The following is a 24968-nucleotide window of genomic DNA, read 5'->3' on the forward strand; positions in this document are numbered from 1 at the left end:
CAACTTTATAGCCTTTTAGCTATTTTACGCAGCATTTTATGTCATATAGCTAGAAAAAACGTAGATAGCTAAGACAGAGCTTTTCAATTGGCATCTCTCCCCCTGTTTTCAGTCACAGGTGGGGATTTAGGTGCAAGCAGTGCAGGACGTAGGCTCATGAGTTGTGCTCCAATTTTACTAGGGATAGCTGTATTTGTGACCTACATGTTCTAATTATAATTGTGCAATAGCAGAACATAAGAGAGTTGCCACATCGTTACACTGAGTTAATTAGTTAAGTTACTGTTATTAAATGTTATATTCCAACACTATTGAAAACCTTTTGCTCCTGAATGTCATTTTAAAGACTGCTGGGATTTAAGATCTTGCATTATTCAAATCATATTTAGTGTAATGGTACATAATGGATTGTATGGAAAAGGAACAACAAAGAAAGAACAAATAATAGGAATGTGCAGGTGAGCTAAAAAGAGGGACTTTACATCAAAGCTCCTCATAGTGCAGGTATTAATGGTGACATGTGCAACATCATGCCCTCATATTTAATTTCAATTATTAAAATAAGATAACCAGACTTAGCTTTTCAGTATTACTTACTAAATAATTTCTAAATAAAACTGATTAAATGGATTTTAACACACTTGTGTGAAACCCTATGCCATAATCTTCTACCGGGGTAGGTTAGCCTATCTCTATTGACCAAAAATATAAACGCAACATTTTACTGAGTTACAGTTCATAGAATGAAATCAGTCAATTGAAATAAATTCATTGGGCCCTAATCTATGGATTTCACCTAACTGGGCAGGGACACAGCCATGGATGGGCCTGGGAGGGCATAGGCCCACCCACTTGAGAGCCATGTCCACCCACAGGGAAGCCAGGCGCAGCCAATCAGAATGAGTTTTTGGGTTACACGTGGTCTGTGGTTGTGAGGCCTTTTGGATGTACTGCCAAATGCTCTAAAATGACTGGGTGTCTTATGGTAGAGAACTGAACATCCAATTCTCTGGAAACAGCTCTATTGGACATTCCTACAGTGAGCATTCCAATTGCATGCTCCCTCAATATTTGAGACATCTGTGGCATTGTGTTGTGTGACAAAACATTTTAGTGGCCTTTTACTGTCCCCAGCACAAGGTGCACCTGTTTAATGATCGTGCTGTTAATCAGCGTCTTGATATGCCACACCTGTCAGGGGGATAGATTATTTTAGCAAATGAGAAATGCTCACTTACAGGGATGTAAACAAATTGGAGCACAACATTTGAGAGAAATAACGCTTGTATTTGTCGGGGACACGAGGAAACAAGTCGCCTAATTGGTTTAATAGCCTACTATCGATGTGCCATAAGTATTTTGTGCGCAACCGCTACCCCAAAAAGGTGAACTGAATAACACGCTTCATGAGTCCTGAAAGCTCTGCTATCATTCGGACGCTTTTGAAGTCTGGTTAGAGATGACAACGCCGCTTTTGAACTGCGCAATCATGTGGCATTCTGCTTGAAATTGTATTTTATTGTATGAAGTATTGGATATCATTTTTTTACGGAATATAGCCTACGCATCGTGTGTGAGATGAAAACAGTTCCAGAGAGCGAAATACGTTCATTGGTTATGGTCACAATACGAAGAAAACGATGTCGCATTATTGTGAGGCTCTTCATCGTTTGGAAATGTAAGTGGTTATGTTAAACGTTCTATTGCTTTGACCTTTTGTTTGGCAGCTCTCTGGGAGTCTTTTCAATGAGACTCAATCTATTCCATTTTAGCCTAATTTTCAGCTGGTAAAATAACAGTTTCACTAGTAGTTCTAAACTACATGGTGGTTCGAGCTATCCCACTGTAAGTAGACAACTAAACGAGCAAAATCCAGATGGTTATCTAATTTAATAGCTCATGCTTCATGTGTTTAGTTCAACTAACACCATAAGAACCCAAAATGTCAACATATTTTACTCTAATGTTTGTAAATGTAAACAAGCACTGTAAAGCAGGGCTGCCCAACCCTTTTCCTGGAGATCAACTGTCCTGTAGGTTTTCAGTCCAACCCTAATTTAGCATTTCTGATTCAGCTAGTTAAGGTCTTGTTGAGCAGCTAATTTAGTAGAATCAGTTGTGTTAATTTATGGTTGGACTGAGAACCCACAGGAAGGTAGATCTCCAGGAAGAGGGTTGGGCAGCCCTGTTGTAAAGCCTCAACGTGGTTAAAACTACCATTATGATAGAGCTGTGGATGCAAGGACTGACTACATTATGTCTATGAATTTGAGTGGTTACATTTTTCCATGTCCATCCCTCAGGTTTTTTTTACCAAAAGAGGTGGCATGGCTGCTTCTTTGTTTTAATTAAGGACTCTTGTTAACTTGTTTTCTCTGAAAAATAACCTTAACTGTCATATGACAGTATTGGATGCCAATACCTATCTTTCTCTCTCTGTGTGTCTCTCCTCTCTCTTAGCTCTTTTTGAATGGGACGCTTAAGAGTGGCTCATAAGATGTGTGCAACTTCTTCACCAACAACCTGAGACTCAGCCCTCAAACAGTAGAATGTGTCCCGTTGTGCCACAACCACTGTGTGTGTCTATTGACGGGCACTTACATGGCTTTAGGGTTACCTTGGCATTCCTCCTGTCCATGTGTCTGTCCCGTATGACGTTCACGGCCGCCTGCCCACCACCCTGCCTGTGTGCCAGCGACATCGTCTCCTGCAGTGGTCGCAATCTGTCAACCGTTCCCCCTGACCTCCCTGGCTATGTCACCCGATTGGACCTTGGCCACAATGTCCTCACTGCTCTGCTCTTGGATTGGTCAGACCGGCGTCTGGACAGGCTGACCGTACTGGTCCTCAGCCAAAATGCCATTATCCATCTGGCACCGGACGCCTTTGCCCCCACCCCTCACCTTCGCCACCTGGACCTCTCGTCCAATGGGCTGTCTCGGCTCAATGCATCTGCCTTCCATGGGCTCGGGGAACTGGAAGTGCTGCTTCTGTTTGGAAACCGCATCTCTCAGACAATGGCGGGAGCCTTCGAGGGGCTGAGCAGCCTGGAAAGGCTGTATCTGGGTGGGAACAGACTGACTGCCTTCCCCCTGGAGCTCTACCAGCGAAATGGGGCTCTGCCACGCCTGCGTTTCCTGGATCTGTCGACGAACATGGTGAGGCAGGTGCCCGTGCAGAGCCTACTCTCTCTGGCCACCTGGCAGCAGGGTGGCATCTACTTGCAGGGGAACCCGTTGGTGTGTGACTGTGCCCTGCGCGCCATGCTGGAGTACTGGGAGAGGAGGCAGTACTGTCCCCTACTAGACTTCAGGGAGGAGTATCCATGCAGTCTGGGTCAGGAGGAGTGGCTGAATTGTTCTGGCAACCCTCAGGGTGGGTTCCATGGAACTGTAGAAGTGTCTTACCAGGCAGAGCCTGGCGATTGGCTTATGGTGCCGTGCCCTGGCATTTCTCTCCCCTTCCAGGAAGAGGTGGTGGTGTTCTGGGTGACCCCGGGCGATGGATCCCCGGCACTGGGCGTAACAGACGATCAGAGCAGCCGCCTCACGGTCCTCACTAACGGTACGCTGGAGATCCGAGGGGCTCTCCGTGGGGATTCAGGGACTTACTCATGCGTGGCAGTCCGCGGTCGACACCGGAGCTCCAACGAGACTTTGGAGGTCACCGTCTCCGTAGGTAACCCCAGCGGACCAGGTAAGAGCGGGGAGGTACGTAGCAGCGGCGGGGCGCATTTTAACACGGCATTTACCACGCTGGCGTCCTGTGTGGTCAGCATCGTCCTGGTGCTCCTCTACCTGTACCTCACTCCCTGCCGTTGCCATGGTGGAAATGCCAGGGGAGTTGTTGGGTGCGGCGGGCGAGCCATGCTCCTCTGTGCAGACCCCAGAGAGGCGGAGCTCACAGACCGAAGGGTCACCGGTGGAAAGAGGGTGGCCTTCCTCGACACGGGGGACGAGCACCCCCACAAATGCAGTGCCAAGCACTCAGTAATGGACACTGCAGCCACAGAGGGCATATTGAAGAACGGAAGCAGGGCCTTGGAGCAGGTCCACGAAGAACACCTTGTGTAGCATTCAGGGTCTGTCCTTAAAGCCCCACCAGGCTTTCATGGTTCTCAAAATGTAAAATATTGAAACCTCGCATTGAGAATCCATACATGAAAGTAGTTTTAACACCCTTTATTTCACAACAGTGATCAGACTGCTTTTTTATGTTATACCTACTGTGTGGACAGATATGGAAACAGTAGTTGGTTTCTTTGTCAAAGTTTTATACACATGAACTTGCAGATAAAGAAATAGTTCCAAACAAAATACATTCTGTGGAACACCTGTGTGAAATTCATTATGTAGGCATTCATGGATCTATAATGTTATTACAGGATGCACATGGTATACACTGTCCATCCAAATGCTTACTTGCAGGTTCCTAGTCTGTCATAAGGTGCCATGCGCTACTATGAATGATCATAACAGGGTGAACACTGTAAATGTATTCTTAATGTATTATATGCAGGTTGAATGGATGCATTCAGACAAAGATGTCAGTCGACCCTGATCAGTGTCTGGGGACTAGTCAGCTCTAGCCCCAAGCCTCCCATGACCTATATACTATTGTTGTTCTCAGTTATTTTTGCAGGTGTGACCGTGAATAGAGTTTTTCAAGGTGAGGAAGGGACTGATATGTTACTGCTGGTATTCATATATTGAACTAACTTGGAAATTGACATTCATTTAGAATAACTAAATTCCGTTGTATTTAAGTATATATGCATTTCAGATGAGTAGGCTTTTTTTATCTGACAATGATCTCGAACCGGTGCAAGAGACCTGCTTTTATACACTATTTTAGACACCATTTTCATAGAAAGAAATCACTTAATTTGATATTAGCGTTAGGCCGTAATGGAATAAAGCATTTTCACGTCCTTAGAGGTGATGGCGTGGACATGAATTGATAGGTTCCCCCCCAAATGACAGTTCTCTAGGGGACATATTTAACTACAGTAGGTTCCCCAGTAGGTTCCCACCCCCCTCACTGACAGTTCTCTAGGGGACATATTTAACTACAGTTCCATGTTTTTATGTTGTTTTTACGTGATCACAGTATAATATTCTACCACAGCTAAATGTGACTTGTACAGACATGTAGTATCAGGATAGTTCCAATCACTAGGTTTCATCTGACGAAGGAATCTGATGGAACTAAAATCTGTGACCGTTTTTAAGGCTGTGTTGTCTAGTGCAGAGAACTCTAGCTCAATTGTGGAATCAGGCCCTCATAAAAGTTCTATGTATGGGACATACAGTTGAAGTCTGAAGTTTACATACACTTTAAAACTTGTCCTTACCAACAAAGTGGTTGAAAAACATCTCCTTTGTGCATGAGACAAGTAATTTCTCAAACAATTGTTTACAGAAAGATTATTTCACTTATAATTCACTGTATCACAATTCCAGTGGGTCAGAAGCTTACATACACTAAGTTGACTGTGCCTTTAAACTGCTTGGAAAATTACAGAAAATGTTGTTATGGCTTTAGAAGGCTCTGATAGGCTAATTGACTTTAATATGAGTCAATTTGAAGTGTACCTGTGTATATATATTTCAAGGCCTACCTTCAAATTCAGTGCTTCTTTGCTTGACATCATTGGAAAATCTAAAGAAATCAACCAAGACCTCCAAAAAATTGTAGACCTCCACAAGTCTGGTTCATCCTTGGGAGCAATTTCCAAACGCCTGAAGGTACCACGTTCATCTGGACAAACAATAGTACGCAAGTATAAACACCATGGGACCACACAGCCGTCATACTGCTCAGGAAGGAGACGTGTTCTGTCTCCTAGAGATGAATGTACTTTGGTGCGAAAAGTGCAAATCAATCCCAGAACAACAGGTACAAACGTATCTATATCCACAGTAAAAACGAGTCCTATAATCGACAACCTGAAAGGCCGCTCGGAAAGGAAGAAGCCAAGGGCTCCAAACCACCATTAAAAAGCCAGACTACGATTTGCAACTGCACATTGGGACAAAGATCATACTTTTTGTAGAAATGTCCTCTGATGAAACAAAAAAAGAACCGTTTGGCCATAATGACCGTTGTTATGTTTGGAGGAAAAAGGGGGAGGCTTGCAAGCCGAAGAACACCATCCCAATCGTGAAGCACGGGGGTGGCAGCATCATGTTGTGAGGGTGCTTTGCTGCAGAAGGGACTGGTGCACTTCACAAAATAGATGGCATCATGAAGCAGGAAAATTATGTGGATATTGAAGCAAGATCTCAAGACATCAGTCAGGAAGTTAAAGCTTGGTCGCAAATGGGTCTTCCAAATGGACAATGATCCCAAGCATACTTCCAAAGTTGTGGCAAAATGGCTTAAGGGAAACAAAGTCAAGGTATTGGAGTGGCCATCACAAATCTCTGACCTCAATCCTATAGAACATTTGTGGGCAGAACTGAAAAAGCGTGTGCGAGCAAGGAGGCCTACACACCTGACTCAGTTACACCAGCTCTGTCAGGAGGAATGGGACAAAATTCACCCAACTTATTCTGGGAAGCTTGTGGAAGGCTACCTGTAACGTTTGACCCAAGTTAAACAATTTAAAAGCCAATGCTACCAAATACTAATTGAGTGGTATGTAAACTTCTGACCCACTGAGAATGTGATGAAAGAAATAAAAGCTGAATTAAATCATTCTCTCTACTATTATTCTGTCATTTCACATTCTTTTTATGAAGTGGTGATCCAAACTGCCCTAAAACAGGGAATTCTTACTAGGATTAAATGTCAGGAATGATGCAACTGAGTTGAAAAATATTTGGCTATGTCAACTTCCGACTTCAACTGTACAAGTTTGATCTGAGCCCCTATTCCTTCTGTGTTTACAGATCTGAATGAGCTGTATATATGTAAGCAATAATGGTGACGGCACCATCTAGCCTTTTCAATGGGCTTTGGAGAGCTTCCGCCATGTTAACACCTATCCGGTTTCATGGGATCTGCAAACAATGAGGGACTAGTAGCTGCTTTCAGTCTACTCATAGTATTTTTTTTTATGGAAAGTTTTGTCAAATGGAACGTAAACTACCATTTCCCAAGACTCAGTCCTTCCCTTTAATTATGTCTTGGGTAGTCCTGCTCACTAAATGCAAAGTGTTTGTTTGGTCATTGACATTGCCACGTTAAGTAAACCTCAGCTCATTTGCCGTCCATGTGACAGGGGAATGGTCATCAATAAGCTACGCCCCAACCCACTCATAAACTAGATGAAAAGACAAGTTATTGTATGGAAATGTGGTCCCATTAAAAAATGAGGCTACATCCAATGTATCCTTTAACAACGCTTTCAAAAGTCCTTTCAGCCAACAAAGGAAAAGAGGATCTTTATAAAAACGACATTCATGCTTTTATGTGTTGTAGTCTGTTTGTACTGTAGGAACGGAACAAACCATTCTTGATTTGATGCTTGAAGCCACAGGGATCCCAGCACTGTATCTGATTTTAGATTGTGCTGTCTCACTATGCTAACAGGAAATCCATGTCAACAACAGATCTCTTTGCTGTCAATACCATAACTGTACGTGAGTTAGAGGAACACGTAGGATGAAACTCCGCCTCCATGACAGTTATATCATTGATGAAGGGGCAAGACAAGGCGAGCATTTGTGTACAGCAACTCACAAATTATTTTTCTCATGCAATTACATAGTTTAGATTAGTGCACAGTATGGCCATAGGGTACTATATTCTGAACTGTGTCGTTTTTGAAGCTCTCCCTAAAACACACATTGCCCACAAACTGATGTGAAAACGACAATTCATGTCTGGGCTTTCTAAGAAGAAAAGGGAACATTTTCCCAGCAATGACAGGGAGCTACCGCCACACGGACTATAGGCCTGGCTTCTGTAATAATGACAACTTAGAGATGTTTAGTATGTGTGCCCATTGGTCAATGACTGGATGCTATGATGAGCCTGTTTAGATTTATTAGCATATTTGTATGATATACTACAATCACACACACAAAAGGCCAGTTTTGTTAAATACATACACACGTTACAACACGTACATGTGTTAAATTGGCATGTTGACAGGTAAGTGTTAATATGTAATAACTAAGTAATACATGTAACTGTTGAAGCCAACTTTTCCCTCCGTCAGTCCAATGTTAAGGTTCTCAACATTAGCAGTGTAGCAGCACATTAGCTATGTAACTATAAGTAAGTGAACAGGAAATTGAAAACAGACGCATTGAGTCACTGACACTTCATATGCTTGGAGTAAATGTCCTTTTATAAAGTAATTGATAGAAACAGAAATATTAAATTGTGAAGGAGGAGATATTTCCATAGGAAATGTATGAATGGCCTCCCGAGTGGCGCAGCAGCCTAAGGCCCTGCATCGCAGTGCTTGAGGCATCACTACAGACCCGGGTTTGATCCCAGGCTGTATCACAACCGGCCATGATCGAGAGTCCCATAAGGTGGCACGCAATTGGCCCAGCGTGGTCCGGTTGTGATGCAGCCTGGAATCAAACCAGGGTCTGTAGTGACGCCTCTAGCACTGAGATGCAGCGCGCCAATTGTGAGTCGTCACTGTAAATAAGAATTTGTTCTTAACTGACTTGCCTAGTTAAATAAAACAATTATTGAAATAGTTGTTGGAAGCCCATTTGACGCAATCTTCCTGGGAAAACACTGATGTCATGTAATCTAAATATATTAGTGGTGTATTTCTAAGAATTAAAAGTGATGTAATTTCCGTTTGCAGAAACTGAAAATAACTTGAGTGCTGTTTCTGCGTAAAGCTTACTTGAGTCTAGGTGGATCTGGAGCCCAAATGCATATAACAGAGAAGGTAGTTATTCCAGAATACCTACGTTTCATTTCAAGGCAATTTTAAAATGTTTTATCATTCAAAATATCCAGGGGTACAACTTTCACTGGGGACGGGAGGGGTATGGGGGACATGTTTCCCCCACAGTCTGAAATTGCATTTTTGTCGTCCCCCCCAGGTTTGTCATTGGAATGCGATACAAAACGAGGCAACGGTGTGCTTTAGGACCATGCGGACACCTGCGAGAGGTTGGGTAGGCTGTTTGGAGAGTGTCTGACTGGATTTAAAAAAAAAAATAATTGTGTCCCCCCCACTTCTAAAACCAAAGTTGCGCCCATGAAAATAACCACCACTGAATTTCCATTCTATTAAAGCACTACAAAGAGTGAATTGACAACACTTCCGAATATCCAGTACATTCCATTTCATAGAACACTCCCTCTTTCTCTATTTTCAGCAAATGCATGTCCGTGGTGTGACCTACCTGAGCTCCTCTTAACAGAACTTGGTTTCTTCATGTCTACTCCATGAAAGTTTGCCCTTTCCAATGCCCACTGGGCACAGACATCAATTCATTGTCTATTCCACGTTGGTTCAACCTAATTTCATTGAAATTACGTGGAAACAACATTGATTCAACCAGTGTATGCCCTGTGGGTGGTTTGCTCTCTCTCTCTCTCTCTGTGTTTTGTTCAAACTGGGAAGGTTGTACACTCCTGTGTAACTCTCATGTCACACTGTTTAGTGTACTATTCAATCCCAATTTGAGAGATGCAAATCTGAAATGACACATTTCCTGTTGATATCAATGAATTATTAGCACTTGAGTAATGAGTGCCTCATGTCTCAATGATTCTACCTTCTGTATGTGTACAGTAGGCAAATTTTCTCTGTAGCACAAAAAATGAACAGTACTGTTTTGCAGTTGTGTAAAGTTCTACTTTAGTAGGTTTTGGGGGTATCTGTATTTTACTATTTATATTTTTGACTACTTTCACTTTTTACTCCATATATTTTCCCTGAATCCCAAAAGTACTTGTTACATTTTGAATGTTTAGCAGAACAGGAAAATGGTCTAATTCACACACTTCTCAAGAGAACATCCCTGGTCATCCTTCTGCCTCTGGCGGACTCACTAAACACACATGCTTTGTTTGTAAATTATGTCTGAGTGTTGGAATGTGCCCCTAGCTCTCTGTAAGTACATTTAAAAAAACACAAGGTACAGTCTGGTTTGCATAATATAAGGAATTTTACATTATTTATACTTTTACTTTTGATACTTAAGTATATTTTAGCAATTACATTCACTTTTGATACTTACGTATAACCAAATACGTTTACTCAAGTGACTTTCCCTTTTTTTCTTGGGTCATTTTCTATTAAGCTTTATCGAATCAAAGTTTATTTGTCACGTGCGCTGAATAGAACCGGTGTAGACCTTGAGTGAAATGCTTACTTACAGGCTCTAACCAATAGTGCAAAAAAGGTATTAGGTGAGCAATAGGTAGGTAAAGAAATAAACAGTAAAAAGACAGGCTATATACAGTAGCGAGGCTGTAAAAGTAGCGAGGCTACATACAGACACCGGTTAGTCAGGCTGATTGAGGTAGTATGTACATGTAGTTATGGTTAAAGTGACTATGTATATATGCTGAACAGAGAGTAGCGTAAAAGAGTGGTTGGCAGGTGGTGGGTGGGACACAATGCAGATAGCCCGGTTAGCCAATGTGCGGGAGCACTGGTTGGTCGGCCCAATTGAGGTAGTATGTACATGAATGTGTAGTTAAAGTGACTGTGCATATATGATAAACAGAGTGGAGCAGCAGCGTAAAAAGAGGGGTTGGGGGGGCCATTTGATTACCTGTTCAGGAGTCTTATGGCTTGGGGGTAAACTGTTGAGAAGCCTTTTTGTCCTTGGCACTCCGGTACCGCTTGCCATGCAGTAGTAGAGAGAGCAGTCTGTGGCTGGGGTCTTTGACCATTTTTAGGGCCTTCCTCTGACACGGCCTGGTGTAGAGGTCCTGGATGGCAGGCAGCTTAGCTTGACATTTATTCAAGTATGACAATTGAGTACTTTATCCACCACTGCTGTTTTGACTGGTATTTACCTGGTATTTGATAGGAAATAATGTGGTAACATTGGGTATTTTCTGGTACTTTACACCTTTGGTGGCATGCGTTTTGTTCATGGCCTAGTACAGTAGAGAAATGGTGCCCTCGTGCTTTAACTGAGGGTGCCACACGTTCTGACTGAGAGATGTACTGTTAGGCTTATTCCTTACAACATATAAAATGCAACAAGCACACTAAATAATAGGCTACACACCACAACAACATTAGGCATTAGGGTTTGAGTTACAGCTATTATTGGGTAATAATGAATAGCAATTGGGTAATGGCAATACAATTCCATATGTACTGTAAATATATTTGTATACCAACTTTATGAAAATTGAAGAGCATTCTATTTCAAGTCGATTCAGTCCATGCCAGAGGGTAACATCAAATACATTTAAGGACAAGTTACAATTCCTAATTTAAATGGATGAGATGGTAATGGTTTGTCATCCTTCCACCTTTCTTCAGGACCAGGGTGAAAGCCCTTTTGGATCACAATTGGTATTTTGAAGTTTACTGTGTGCACTTAAACCATATTCTGTGCAGAAAGAGAATGTGTTTAATAAAACATCAGTTTTATTTCAACATCAAAACACCGTTTTATTGATTTGATTCTAAATGACCATTATCATAACACATGATAGGCAGTGCAGCAGCTCCATTAGAATAGGGCCCTCTGTGTGCAGCAGCTCCATTAGAATAGGGCCCTCTGTGTAACGGTTGTGAGTAACCACTGGATGGAGCTAGTAAACTTCATAGTAGGTCTATCACACTCTGCACATTGTAGAAATCAGGGATTTGCTAAAGTAGATGTCAGTGTTTTTGTGCAGTTCAAGCGCAGGCTGTGACGGTGACATAGTTCCCATACGTCCCATCATTTAATATGAATTGATTTAGTTTTCATTAGGCATATGAATCATTAGAAGGTCAAACGTGTTGAGTTGGAGAACATGAGGGTTCTTAGAAAATGACTCGCATTGTGTCAACGCAGCAAGTGATTTCCATGGCATTTCTAACGGGTTCCCTGTCTCTCAGAAGGTTGTTTGCTTGACAAGAACTAAGGATCCATTATTTTCTTCTGAAGTAGCTTTCTAATTCTTAAATGTCAAGCATATTTTCCAAGGCCTTGTTTTGTACTCTGTGCAAGTGGAACTGGTTGGATGTGTGTACACTACTTTGAATGGGAGCAAGCTTTTATACTCTATACTGTACAATCAAGAATGACTGACAAGCTTTCTGATCTGCAACTTCACTCACCTGTGACATGCACTCTTCCAGTAAATGGTCCAGCCTAGCACAGTTTGGCTTTGTTTTTATATTTTTTATTAAACCCAGGAATGTTGGTGGATTGCTTTTGAACCAAAGGTGCAGGGGCTTGGGGAATGGCTCCTGTTGTGATCTGCTTGGGGGTCACAGGGTCAAGTCCAAAAATATGTTGACGGGAAGCTAAAGGACATGGAGGGTATAGGTGGTCGCCCGCCATACAATGAGCTGAACACCGATGCAGCTAAAAGCATGTAAACTGCAGTCCCTGACTCCACACAGGAAACAATAACCTCACACTGAGTTGCCCCCTCACTTAGAGAAGTGGGATGAAAGGGCAGAATACAGCTCAAGAAGGGCATGATAGTGCTTTGAAGCTTGACAGACGTCCGCTTTTTCACCTGCTTTATGGAAGTATAGCACTACGTTCACCCAGGGCCAACTCACTTCAACCACCACTGAAGCCTGCCAAATTCCAGTGCTGTTTGTTAAATTAGCGCAATTGAATTTATGAAAACAATAGGGGCGTGATGCTCATTACACAAAATCCTGGTTTGTGCAAGCGCCTCACGAGGGGCATACTTGAATTGCTCAGTGACACAGTATAAAAACTCCCAGAACGGAATACCTCTTATCTCACCGAGGAACTCTCTCCAAATCTGCCCACAATATCCAATTAAGTTAGGCAGGGAAATGTTAGCTGTTCATTCAGTTTTGTGAAAGCCATTTAGTGCCAGCATGCTCACACAGCCACTGTAGCCCATGCCAAAGGACTCTTCTAGGAGTTAGATTTAGCAGTCTTTCCCAAACCTCTTCTCAAGTACCCTTGGCTAATGTCACTGTTTTGATCTATTCCTGATCTAGTTGACCTGATCAAAGTAACACGCCATCGGTCAGTTCAATCAGGTGTGCTAGTTCATGAAGTAGTGACTATTTTGCTGCAGATCAAGAAGGGTGCCTAAAATTCTCCCCTCTACCCTGGTAGTACATTAGAACACACTTGTAACAGTCACGTGATTGTGTCAATAGCATTTCTGTGAGACACTCGCGTGCCAGTAAATTGTGTGAAGCCAGTAGGCCTACACATTAATCTCATTTTGGGGATTGTCACCTTCACACTTGTTTTTGCAGTGGTTTGTCACATTTTGAATAGTGACAATTTGTTAGACCATCAATCAAACCCGTGTCATGAAGTGCTTAACAACATGACGGTGACAATGAAAAATGAACACCAGAGGGGAAGTTCATCCTCTCCTGTCTGGCCAGATAGAAGTTTAGAGTATACGGTGTGGCAAAAAAGTATTTAGTCAGCCACCAATTGTGCAAGTTCTCCCACTTAAAAAGATGAGCGAGGCATGTCATTTTCATCATAGGTACACTTCAACTATGACAGACAAAATTAGAAGAAAAACAAATCATGAATTTATTGGCAAATTATGGTGGAAAATAAGTATTTGGTCAATAACAAAAGTTTATCTCAATACTTTGTTATATACCCTGTGTTGGCAATGACAGAGGTCAAACGTTTTCTGTAAGTCTTCACAAGGTTTTCACACTGTTGCTGTTTGCCCATTCACCCTTTTGAATGGCGGACACAATCCAGGTCTCAATTGTCACAAGGCTTAAAAATCATTCTTTAACGTGTCTCATCCCCTTCATCTACATTGCTTTGAAGTGGATTTAACAAGTGACATCAATAAGGGATCTTAGCCTGCACCTGGAGTCACCTGGTCAGTCTGTCATGGAAAGAGCAGGTGTTCTTAATGTTTTCTGTACTCGCTGTATGACCATGTGGGAAGGCCAATTGGTTGTCCACAGATCCCAGCACATGCTTATAGTTTTGTCCATCATGTTCTAGTCCATGAGGTGTGTCTTGACTGTGATCCAGCGGTGTAGTCAACTTCACCTCTGAGTGGTGATAATGTAGCATTCATAAAGCCTTTATGAGCATGACATAGAGGATCATAATGCTCTACATAACATTACTCTTTATTATGCATTTATAAAGCCTCAAAACAAATGTAGCCTCTTATGGTATGATGAGACACCTGTTATGTCCTTCATAACAACAAATAAATAGTAAGAAAGTGAAGCCGGGTCTGGTTTCAGCAGACACGTCTACAGTTTCATGCGTCGGTTGGTTGCACTGTGGATTGGCATGTTACTGGCGGTCATGATGTGGAAAGTGGACTGGCACGTGTTGCTGCATGTTGTGGACAGTTCTGTTGGACATGTATTTTTGCAGTTCTCCTCCAATTTGACCTGACCATTCGTTTGGGTGTCTTGTGAGTGAAGCCCAACAGCAGGAGATTAGCTGGGCTCTCATCATGGCTATGTGAATGTCAACAGAGGGATGCGACCCCCTAACCCATTCCATATTAAAGAACTGGGACCGTCTGAAAAATAGATTACATAATGGGTTTTACATAACGACCTCAACAATTAAAGAGAGGGTAGAGGAGCGGAAGAATTTGGAAATGATGCAGTTAACCTTGGCATTCAGTGCACAGACTGGTCATTGAGGCACAGCAGAGGTCTCCGAAGGGTTAGTCTCTAATGAGGCTGGTACAGTGTGCCTACATGCAGTCATAACAACAGCTAAATATGCCTTATCTAATTGGATAATAGGGATTATGATTTTCACTCTCAACATAACTCTATTGACAGTTAGGCCTATTCCACCTGAACTGCCATTTTGATAAGGTACAAAGTGTTGTGAATAGTGACATGGTGAAAAGTAGTCCAAGGGGCATTTGACAAACAACTATATTTATACGTTTCTATGGTGCCCTTATGTTGTGACAAGATTTGCCACTTCTGCAAAACAATAAACATACACCTGTGGTATTTTCAGAGTACATGACCCCCAACTAGTCATGACCTTCAGAGTACTGACACTTACTGTTGCCCCCCCCTCCCCATCATTTGATTTACACAACATGCCTACCACTTTGAAGATGCAAAATATTTTTTATTGTAAAAAAAAAAACAAGAAATAGGACACAAACTGAACTTGAGCGTGCGTAACTATTCCCCCCCTCCCCTCTCCAGAGTCAATACTTTGTAGAGCCACCTATTGCAGCAATTACAGCTGCAAGTCTCTTGGGGTATGTCTCTATAAGCTTGGCACATCAAGCCACAGGGATTTTTACCCATTCTTCAAGGCAGAACTGCTGCTCCAGCTCCTTCAAGTTGGATGGGTGTCCCACAATATTTAAGTCATACCACAGATTCTAAATTGGATTGATGTCTGGGCTTTGACTAGGCCATTCCAAGACATTTAAATGTTTCCCCTTAAACCATTCGAGTGTTGCTTTAGCAGTATGCTTAGGGTCAGAACTGTCCCAGTCTCAAATCTCTAGAAGATGGTTTCCCTCATACGATTTCCCTTAAGAATTTCCCTGTATTTAGTGCCATCCAGCATTCCTTCAATTCTGACCAGTTTCCCAGTCCCTGCCGATGGGGAAAAACATCCCCACAGCATGATGCTGCCACCACCATGGGGTGGGGATGGTGTTCTCAGGGTGGTGAGAGGTGTCGGGTTTGCGCCAGACATTGTGTTTTCCTTGATGGCCAAAAAGCTCAATTTTAGTCTCATCTGACCAGGGTTCCTTCTTCCATATGTTTGGGGAGTCTCCCACATGCCTATTGGCAAACACCAAACATGTTTACTTATTTTTTTCTGGCCACTCTTCTCTAAAGCCCAGCTCTGTGGAGTGTAAGTCTTAAAATGGTCCTATGGACAGATACTCTAATCTCCTTCAGGGTTATCTTTGGTCTCTTGTTTGCCTCTCTGATTAATGCCCTCCTTGCCTGGTCTGTGAATTTTGGTGGGTGGCCCTCTCTTGGCAGGTTTGTTGTGGTGCCATATTTTTTTTAAATGGATTTAATGGTGCTCCGTGGGATGTTCAAGGTTTCTGATAGTTCTTTATAACCAACCCTGATCTGTACTTCTCCACAACTTTGTCCCTGACCTATTTGGAGAGCCCCTTGGTCTTCATAGTGCAGCTTGCTTAGTGGTGTTGCAAACTTTGGCGCATTTCCGAACGTATGTGCGTGCGTGCCAGATCTTATTTAGGGGCTTCATAGCAAAGGGGGTGAATACATATGCACGCACCACTTTTCAAATTATTATTTTTTGAAACAAGTAATTTTTTTCACCAATTTGGACTCTTGTGTATGTCCATTACATGTAATCCAAATAAAAATCCATTTAAATTACAGGTTGTAATGCAACAAAATAGGAAAAACGCCATAGGGGGTGAATACTTTTGCAAGGTGCTGTATCCTCAATGGACCTAGAAACAGCTAGAGGAGGACAGACGTATGTGACCTAATTCTGACCCAGAGCCCACTAGCTGTTGAATTTAATATTCTACATACCACAGTACAGACTTGTGATGTTTTAAAGTGTCATTATGGCTCAATGTACGTGGAACAGATAGCCTTTTCCCTCCATGAAAGATAATTATTACCCAGAAATAGAGAAGAGGGAGGATATTGTTGGGGTTCCTTTCATCCGATCTCACGTTAGTGCAACATTCTGCCGATTGTCTACCGTACAAGGTGAATTAGCTGAGAAATATCCCACCCAGCAGATACTCTTAGCCCATTGTTTTGATGAGAAAAGAAATGTACAAATACTGACCTGTAGCCTAACAGCTGAACTTATGGGGTTAGCTGAAGAGACTATTTGTTTTCTTTTGTCCAGATGCTGACCTAAACTACAACCTGCTCTAACCTTAGAGGGCATATCAACATACAACATGCATTTATTCAATCCCGTTGCACAAAGAGCAAGACACAAAATATGGCTTTATACCTCTGGTAGGTTTTGTGCTGCTTGATTTTAGAAATTAACACGTTTCGGAACTTCCAGAACAATTAACTACAAAAACAATGGGCTGTGATGCATACATACTTTTTATGACAACCAATCACATGAGGCAACCCAGTTCAAGATGTCAGAGGTCATTCTAGGGTCAGATGATGTACACAACAACAGCATGTACACCAGTATAAGCAAAAAGTAATCTGTTAGTCGGTCACAGCTGTGTTGATGACAGATGTGAGGCACACAACTTGGAAGGATAAAACACAAAACTTCAGACTGAGAGGACATGGCTAAATGTTAACCCTACTGATGGCTAAATGTTAACCCTACTGATGGCTAAATGTTAACCCTACTGATGGCTAAATGGTAACCCTACTGGTGGCTAAATGGTAACCCTACTGGTGGCTAAATTGTAACCCTACTGGTGGCTAAATGGTAACCCTAATGGTGGCTAAATGGTAGCCATGATGGTGGCTAAATGGTAGCCATGATGGTGGCTAAATGGTAACCCTGATGGTGGCTAAATGGTAACCCTAATGGTGGCTAAATGGTAACCCTAATGGTGGCTAAATGGTAACCCAAATGGTGGCTAAATGGTAACCCAAATGGTAACCCAAATGGTAACCCTAAATGGTAACCCAAATGGTAAAACCCATAATGGTGGCTAAATGGTAACCCAAATGGTAACCCAAATGGTAACCCTAATGGTGGCTAAATGGTAACCATAATGGTGGCTAAATGGTAGCCATAATGGTGGCTAAATGGTAGCCATGATGGTGGCTCAATGGTAGCCATAATGGTGGCTCAATGGTAGCCATAATGGTGGCTCAATGGTAACCCTAAAATTAACAAGTTTTGGAACTTCCAGAACCATTAATATTTTAATGACTAGGGTACAAAACCAATGGGTTGTGATGCATACTTTTTTATGACAACAACCAATCACATGAGGCAACCAAGTTCAAGAAGTCAGAGGTCATTCTAGGGTCAGATGTTGTACACCAGAATAAGCAGAAAGTCATCTGTTAGTCAGTCACCACTGTGTTGATGACAGATGTGACACATAAATCTTGGAAGGATAATACACAACACTTCAAATACTGAGAGGACATGACTAAATGGTAACCCTAATGGTGGCTAAATGGTAACCCTAATGGTGGCTAAATGGTAACCCTAATGGTGGCTAAATGGTAACCCTAATGGTGGCTAAATGGTAACCCAAATGGTGGCTAAATGGTAACCCTAATGGTGGCTAAATGGTAACCCAAATGGGGCCTAAATGGTAACCCTAATGGTGGCTAAATGGTAACCCTAATGGTGGCTAAATGGTAACCCTAATGGTGGCTAAATGGTAACCCAAATGGTGGCTAAATGGTAACCCTAATGGTGGCTAAATGGTAACCCTAATGGTGCCTAAATGGTAACCCAAATGGTGGCTAAATGGTAACCCAAATGGGGCCTAAATGGTAACCCAAATGGGGCCTAAATGGTAACCCTAATGGTGGCTAAATGCCCTAAGGGTGTCAATTTCCTCCATGCTGGATACAATGCGGTATGAATCAAACTTACTTCTGAACGAGTAATGCAGAAACCCATTAGGCAACTGTTGAATTACAGTCAGAGCAACCAACTGTGAAATTCGAAATGGGTTGAGTAGATGTCATAAGACTGACAGGAATCATAGTGCAGTGTGTTATTCTTTTTTTAATTTGACTTATTTTACTTATTTGAACTAATTTGTCTTACCGTTAATCATTTTCGGATGGAAATTGACAGTTCTATAATTATTCAGATAAAATGTATAAATAAATACAACGTCCTATGGTTTATGGAGTAGCTCTTTTAGTAGTTTTTGTGGTTAAAAAGGGGAATTAATTTACTAATTGTTAACAGGAGACTGGAATTTGATAATTGGTCTGAAGTCAAGCCAGAGTTCCCAAAATAAAAATATGGCCATGAAGAGGGACTGAGGCACGTATTACTGTATAATTACATTTATGACCAAGACTGTGGAGCCATTACTATACCATTGATCAAAACCTGGTGTGCATGAATGAGCTTGCATGCATGGATGAAGAATACCAATATTACCCAGACGTAATGACAAGAAGTACACCCAAATCTGAGTTGAGGAGACCGCAATCAATGTTCTGATCAACAGTCTAATCGTAATTTAGGCAAGTACTTTGCAAAAGACGTTTGCTGAAGTGCAACATGATGTAATGGAAATGATACCTCTCAGATGTGTCGACCTCTGTGTTATTAGGGATCTTCTAACCATTCATAACGATGGCTTGTTTGCCAGTGCCCCTGTTATGCATGTTTGGATCTAAAGGGGCCATTTGTAAGTGGCAATGCCTGTGAACAAATTGCTCTGCTGAGCCATGTCTTAAACACTGATCCCAGAGCTGCGACTGAGTGGCCCCTATCCACCTGAGTAAACAGCTAGGAACAGGGGTCTTCTATTTTTCAGTTGGTTGGGGAACTTCCTCTCTGTCTGTCTGTAAGATGAACTGAGTACACAGATGTTCTCTCATGCAAAAATAGACACCTTTTCACATTCACTCTTGAGTGCTGTTTGTCCCTCGAATAATTAAAGTCCAGGTCATGTTGAGAGCCAATAAAATACAGTTTATTATTCTACAAGAACAGCTGGTATCTGTTGTTTGACAAAAAAATGAAAACGCTTGGTCTTCCTATATTTGACTCAACACATCCATCTGAAGCCTGACGTTACATAATGCATGTTCATTTTTCATCCTGATTATTGACCATATTGAATAGAGCCAAATGTATTGTACACATCAGAGTTGTAGTCCTGACTCAAAGTTTTAAAAAATATGACATGACACTCCACCCAGATTTACCAAGTGTTTCATGCCTTAAGACTGAAACCTTTTTTATGACTGAACAAATTACGGCAAACCTTTACAGTAAGACCAAAAGGGTCTTGAGGAAGACTAAAACTGATGAACGAACAGATGACAGCTATGCCATTTCAACCCTTTTTTTTTTTTTTTTTTTTACACAAATACCCATCCCACTTTCACTGTGTTCACAGGACGACTTCTTGAGACTTGACCCTCTTAACTTGGAACCTTCTTGAGACTTGATGGTCAAGACGAACTGCTCAACTACACCAGAGGTATTGGGTTAGCATGCAGTGAGTATTCTATAAAGTTTAGTTTTACACAAACTTCTACAACCTCAGGCAATCTCAGAGAGAGAACTTGTCTGAGCCTGAAGTGTAAGACACTGTGTATTTATGCTCCATAGAAAATCGACTTGATACGGAGGAATACAACAGGGATGTAAGTCTGATTGCATGTGTTGCTGCAGCATCGTGCCTAAGAACAGCCCTTAGCCGTGGTATATTGGCCATATACCACACCCCCCTCGTACCTTAATGCTTAATTTTATTCTACTGTATTTAGTCAATGCCACTCCGACATTGCTCGTCCTAATATTATTATATTTCTTAATTCAATTATTGCCGCTTTTAGATGTGTGTATTGTTGTGAATTGTTAGATATTACTGCACTGTTGGAGCAAAGAACACAATCATTTTGCTACACCTGCAATAACATCTGCTAAATATGTGTATGTGACCAATCAAATTTTATTAGATTTTTTAAAAGACAGATGGGCACAGTCATGGCTAAAAAAATAACATCAGAACTTGTATAAACATTTAACCTGTTTCAGTGGAGTGACTCCCATTTAGCTAACAGATCAAAACATGCAGTATTTGTTGCATAAACTCTCTTGGTATTTATAGATCAATACCTCCAAGCTACAGACGCACCCATATATGAACAATAATGCTATGTTGAAAACCATTCACCTTTCACAGAGAAAGATCAGAATAAGCTTTTATTTTATTTTACTATAAATTGGTTGCTTTATCCCCAAGAGCAAATTAGGGATTTGTTGGTATAAAAGGGTGATATAATCTTTCCATAATACAGATGATTTACTATTCTTTATCTGGTTGAATGTCTGGCTATAAGTAGATTAACCAATGTAGCAACTAAATGGCATTCTCCAAAAATGCTAGCCAGAAGATTTTGTACATTGCTAAATAACCAGCTAACAAATGTAAAAACAGGTTGGAGGAAATGAAAACATCCCAGGGAAGTCAAAAAGAAGCTAAAATGTAAAAAGAGAACTATTACTTTAAGACATGATTAGAACTCACTAAATCAGATATCTTATAATGGTCCAAATTACGATTCTACTTTTACAGGTTGCACTAATTCTGGGCTGGGTGGTAGCCTAGCGGTTAAGCGGTTGGGCCAGTAGAACATCTGCTAAATTACAAAAAAAAAAAAAAAATGGTCACATTTCACAGATCATTGTACCTTTTTATAGACCACACCATTCCCCCCCCCCAAGTCTTTACTAAGTCTAAAGTTTTTCGAACATCTGCTAAAATAGTATTTAAATCCAATTCACCGATACATCATGAGAAACAATTATTGAGAGGTTTTTAGGGGGTGGCATAGGTAGTGGGGAGGGTCTCGTTTTGAGTAGGAGAATTGCGTTTGGGAGGGTCTCGTTTTGAATAGGAGAATTGAGTTTGGGAAGGTGTCGTGAGCATTACCATGCAATGCCATGTATGAGGTCACTCTGGAGACTGTGACCCCAGTCACGCCTGTCACTCCTGGCTGTACCTCCGCACGCACCGAAACCCCTATCTGTGCCCCCTCCCCAAAGCTGAAATAGACTGGCTTCAGATAACTGGGTCAGCCACCTCTGCAAGCCGAGTTTCCCACCTCTGTGAAATACCCAACGCCTCAGCCACTCTGACACAAGAACTTGAGAAGTGTGTGCACAATGATTTGCACGTGATTTTACCCTCAGGTATCTACTCAATTTCACATAGAAGTCATCATTCTGCTATATCCTCCCCTTTTAAACTGGCTGCTTCTTCTTGTTATATCATAAGGGAGAATAAACTAGACAGCACGGGTCAAAATTTTGATTTATGACCCTGTGTCCAGATGACGTGTACAAATATGGGCCTCCGGCCAGGACATCCTGTTCCTGTGGTCAGGTGTTAGAGGGTGTGTTATTTTATATCTATATTGCACCCTTTGAAGTTGTCATGCTGATTGATGTCTAGGGACCTGGTTGAACTGGGGGGTTCTATGTTTGACCTTTTGAAAGAGTATGGCCACCCACCCCCGGTTTTATTGTCCTTATGGTTGCTATCTATGAAGCAGGTGTGTCTGTGTGTGTGTGTGTGTGTTAGAAACAAGGTCCCTTGGCAACAACAATTAAACAGCCATCTAAGTAATGTTTCTCAGCCTAACACACTGAGTTCCCTATTTAGTTCTCTTTATATGTACATGCACAGAGCTTCCAGATGGCTCCAGCCTATGGATGTTCGGTGCATGTACACCGGGTAGATTAGAACCCCCAAAGAAAAGATCCTAAAGGTAATTTCAGATTCCGGTTTAGGGTGTAATAACTTTAGGGAAACCACATTTCACAATATGTACGGACATAGAGAGCCTTAGGTAACAAGCAATACGTGTTAAATATGTGTCCCAGTCAATCAAAACAGCCTCTTTATGAAAGGCCTTTACTTATGGCTGAACAGTTTCTACCAAGCTTATTAATTAATGCTGTGGGATAAATCAGGTGTTTCTAGGTGGGCTTAAATAAATCTACAGTGAAACAAACGTGTACACTTTACATGTTACTGTGGTCTTTTTAAAAGTCAATAAACATGACAGATTTTGTGCAAATGCGACGAAATCTGCTAGGGGATATTCAATGTACAGACAGAGAGCCTTAGGTAACAAGCAATACGTGTTAAATATGTCAGTCAATCACGACAGCCTCTTTATGAAAGGCCTTTACTTATGGCTAAACAGTTTCTACACATCTTATTAATTAATGATGTGGGCATACCCAGGATTCACATGCCGGACGGATGATCTATACATGGAGGGAAAACTTACGGAGTTTTGATGGAGCGTGCATGCGTCTTTGCGATGGTGAATTGGAAACGGATAATGGCCAGGGCTAACAGGCCCCTTTATCTGTAAGAAATAGTAAAGAAAATAATAATTAAAAAAAGTTGAATTATAACGGGTGTTTAAATGTATGTACTAAATATTTTGGAATTAAATCAATGGTTTTAAAACAGTACCTCACCCTTTAACATTTACATTACATTTACATTTAAGTCATTTAGCACTTTCCATCCATCACCCCGGTCTGTCGCGAACAAAAAAAAAGACGGAAAATCAGGGTGCGTGCGTTTCAAAAACAAAGGGGGGGGGGGGGTGTTCTACAGGGCCCAAGCATGTAGCCCCATTCTATCTGGAGGGGGATCGTTTGAAACCAAGGTGTGCACTATCATGCATACGGCATGTCCAGATATCTGCCCCCCCCCCGTTGTAGACAAAATGTCTCGACATCCCCTCCTGTTGTTTGAATTCACTGCCTTTGTTCTCTAAACCAAATATACAGGGTGTTGCATACATGATATCTCCCGAAAAAGAAAAAAAATGCCCCTGTAAACTCATTCCGTACTTTCGATAGTTAGGGACAAGAATGCGGAGCGAGTCTAGTGGAGCATATACAGTGCCTTGCGAAAGTATTCAGCCCCCTTGAACTTTGCGACCTTTTGCCACATTTCAGGCTTCAAACATAAAGATATAAAACTGTATTTTTTTGTGAAGAATCAACAACAAGTGGGACACAATCATGAAGTGGAACAACATTTATTGGATATTTCAAACTTTTTTAACAAATCAAAAACTGAAAAATTGGGCGTGCAAAATTATTCAGCCCCTTTACTTTCAGTGCAGCAAACTCTCTCCAGAAGTTCAGTGAGGATCTCTGAATGATCCAATGTTGACCTAAATGACTAATGATGATAAATACAATCCACCTGTGTGTAATCAAGTCTCCGTATAAATGCACCTGCACTGTGATAGTCTCAGAGGTCCGTTAAAAGCGCAGAGAGCATCATGAAGAACAAGGAACACACCAGGCAGGTCCGAGATACTGTTGTGAAGAAGTTTAAAGCCAGATTTGGATACAAAAAGATTTCCCAAGCTTTAAACATCCTAAGGAGCACTGTGCAAGCGATTTAATATTGAAATGGAAGGAGTATCAGACCACTGCAAATCTACCAAGACCTGGCCGTCCCTCTAAACTTTCAGCTCATACAAGGAGAAGACTGATCAGAGATGCAGCCAAGAGGCCCATGATCACTCTGGATGAACTGCAGAGATCTACAGCTGAGGTGGGAGACTCTGTCCATAGGACAACAATCAGTCGTATATTGCACAAATCTGGCCTTTATGGAAGAGTGGCAAGAAGAAAGCCATTTCTTAAAGATATCCATAAAAAGTGTCGTTTAAAGTTTGCCACAAGCCACCTGGGAGACACACCAAACATGTGGAAGAAGGTGCTCTGGTCTGATGAAACCAAAATTGAACTTTTTGGCAACAATGCAAAATGTTATGTTTGGCGTAAAAGCAACACAGCTCATCACCCTGAATGCACCATCCCCACTGTCAAACATGGTGGTGGCAGCATCATGGTTGGGCCTGCTTTTCTTCAGCAGGGACAGGGAAGATGTTTAAAATTGATGGGAAGATGGATGGAGCCAAATACAGGACCATTCTGGAAGAACCTGATGGAGTCTGCAAAAGACCTGAGACTGGGATGGAGATTTGTCTTCCAACAAGACAATGATCCAAAACATAAAGCAAAATCTACAATGGAATGGTTCAAAAATAAACATATCCAGGTGTTAGAATGGCCAAGTCAAAGTCCAGACCTGAATCCAATCGAGAATCTGTGGAAAGAACTGAAAACTGCTGTTCACTGAGCTCTCCATCCAACCTCACTGAGCTCGAGCTGTTTTGCAAGGAGGAATGGGAA

At 41.7% G+C, this 24968-nt stretch overlaps 1 protein-coding gene across 1 annotated transcript; it reads left to right on the forward strand.

Moving 5' to 3' along the window:
• The first annotated feature begins 2592 nt into the window (after nucleotides 1-2592).
• Nucleotides 2593-4434, forward strand: LOC135515289 (amphoterin-induced protein 2-like). The gene has a single exon (XM_064938982.1). The coding sequence runs from the start codon at nucleotides 2637-2639 to the stop codon at nucleotides 4071-4073; it is 1437 nt and encodes a 478-aa protein (XP_064795054.1). The 5' UTR covers nucleotides 2593-2636; the 3' UTR covers nucleotides 4074-4434.
• The last annotated feature ends 20534 nt before the right edge of the window (nucleotides 4435-24968 follow it).

Source organism: Oncorhynchus masou, chromosome 27, assembly GCF_036934945.1.
Source record: "Oncorhynchus masou masou isolate Uvic2021 chromosome 27, UVic_Omas_1.1, whole genome shotgun sequence".
Lineage (NCBI taxonomy): Eukaryota > Metazoa > Chordata > Actinopteri > Salmoniformes > Salmonidae > Oncorhynchus > Oncorhynchus masou.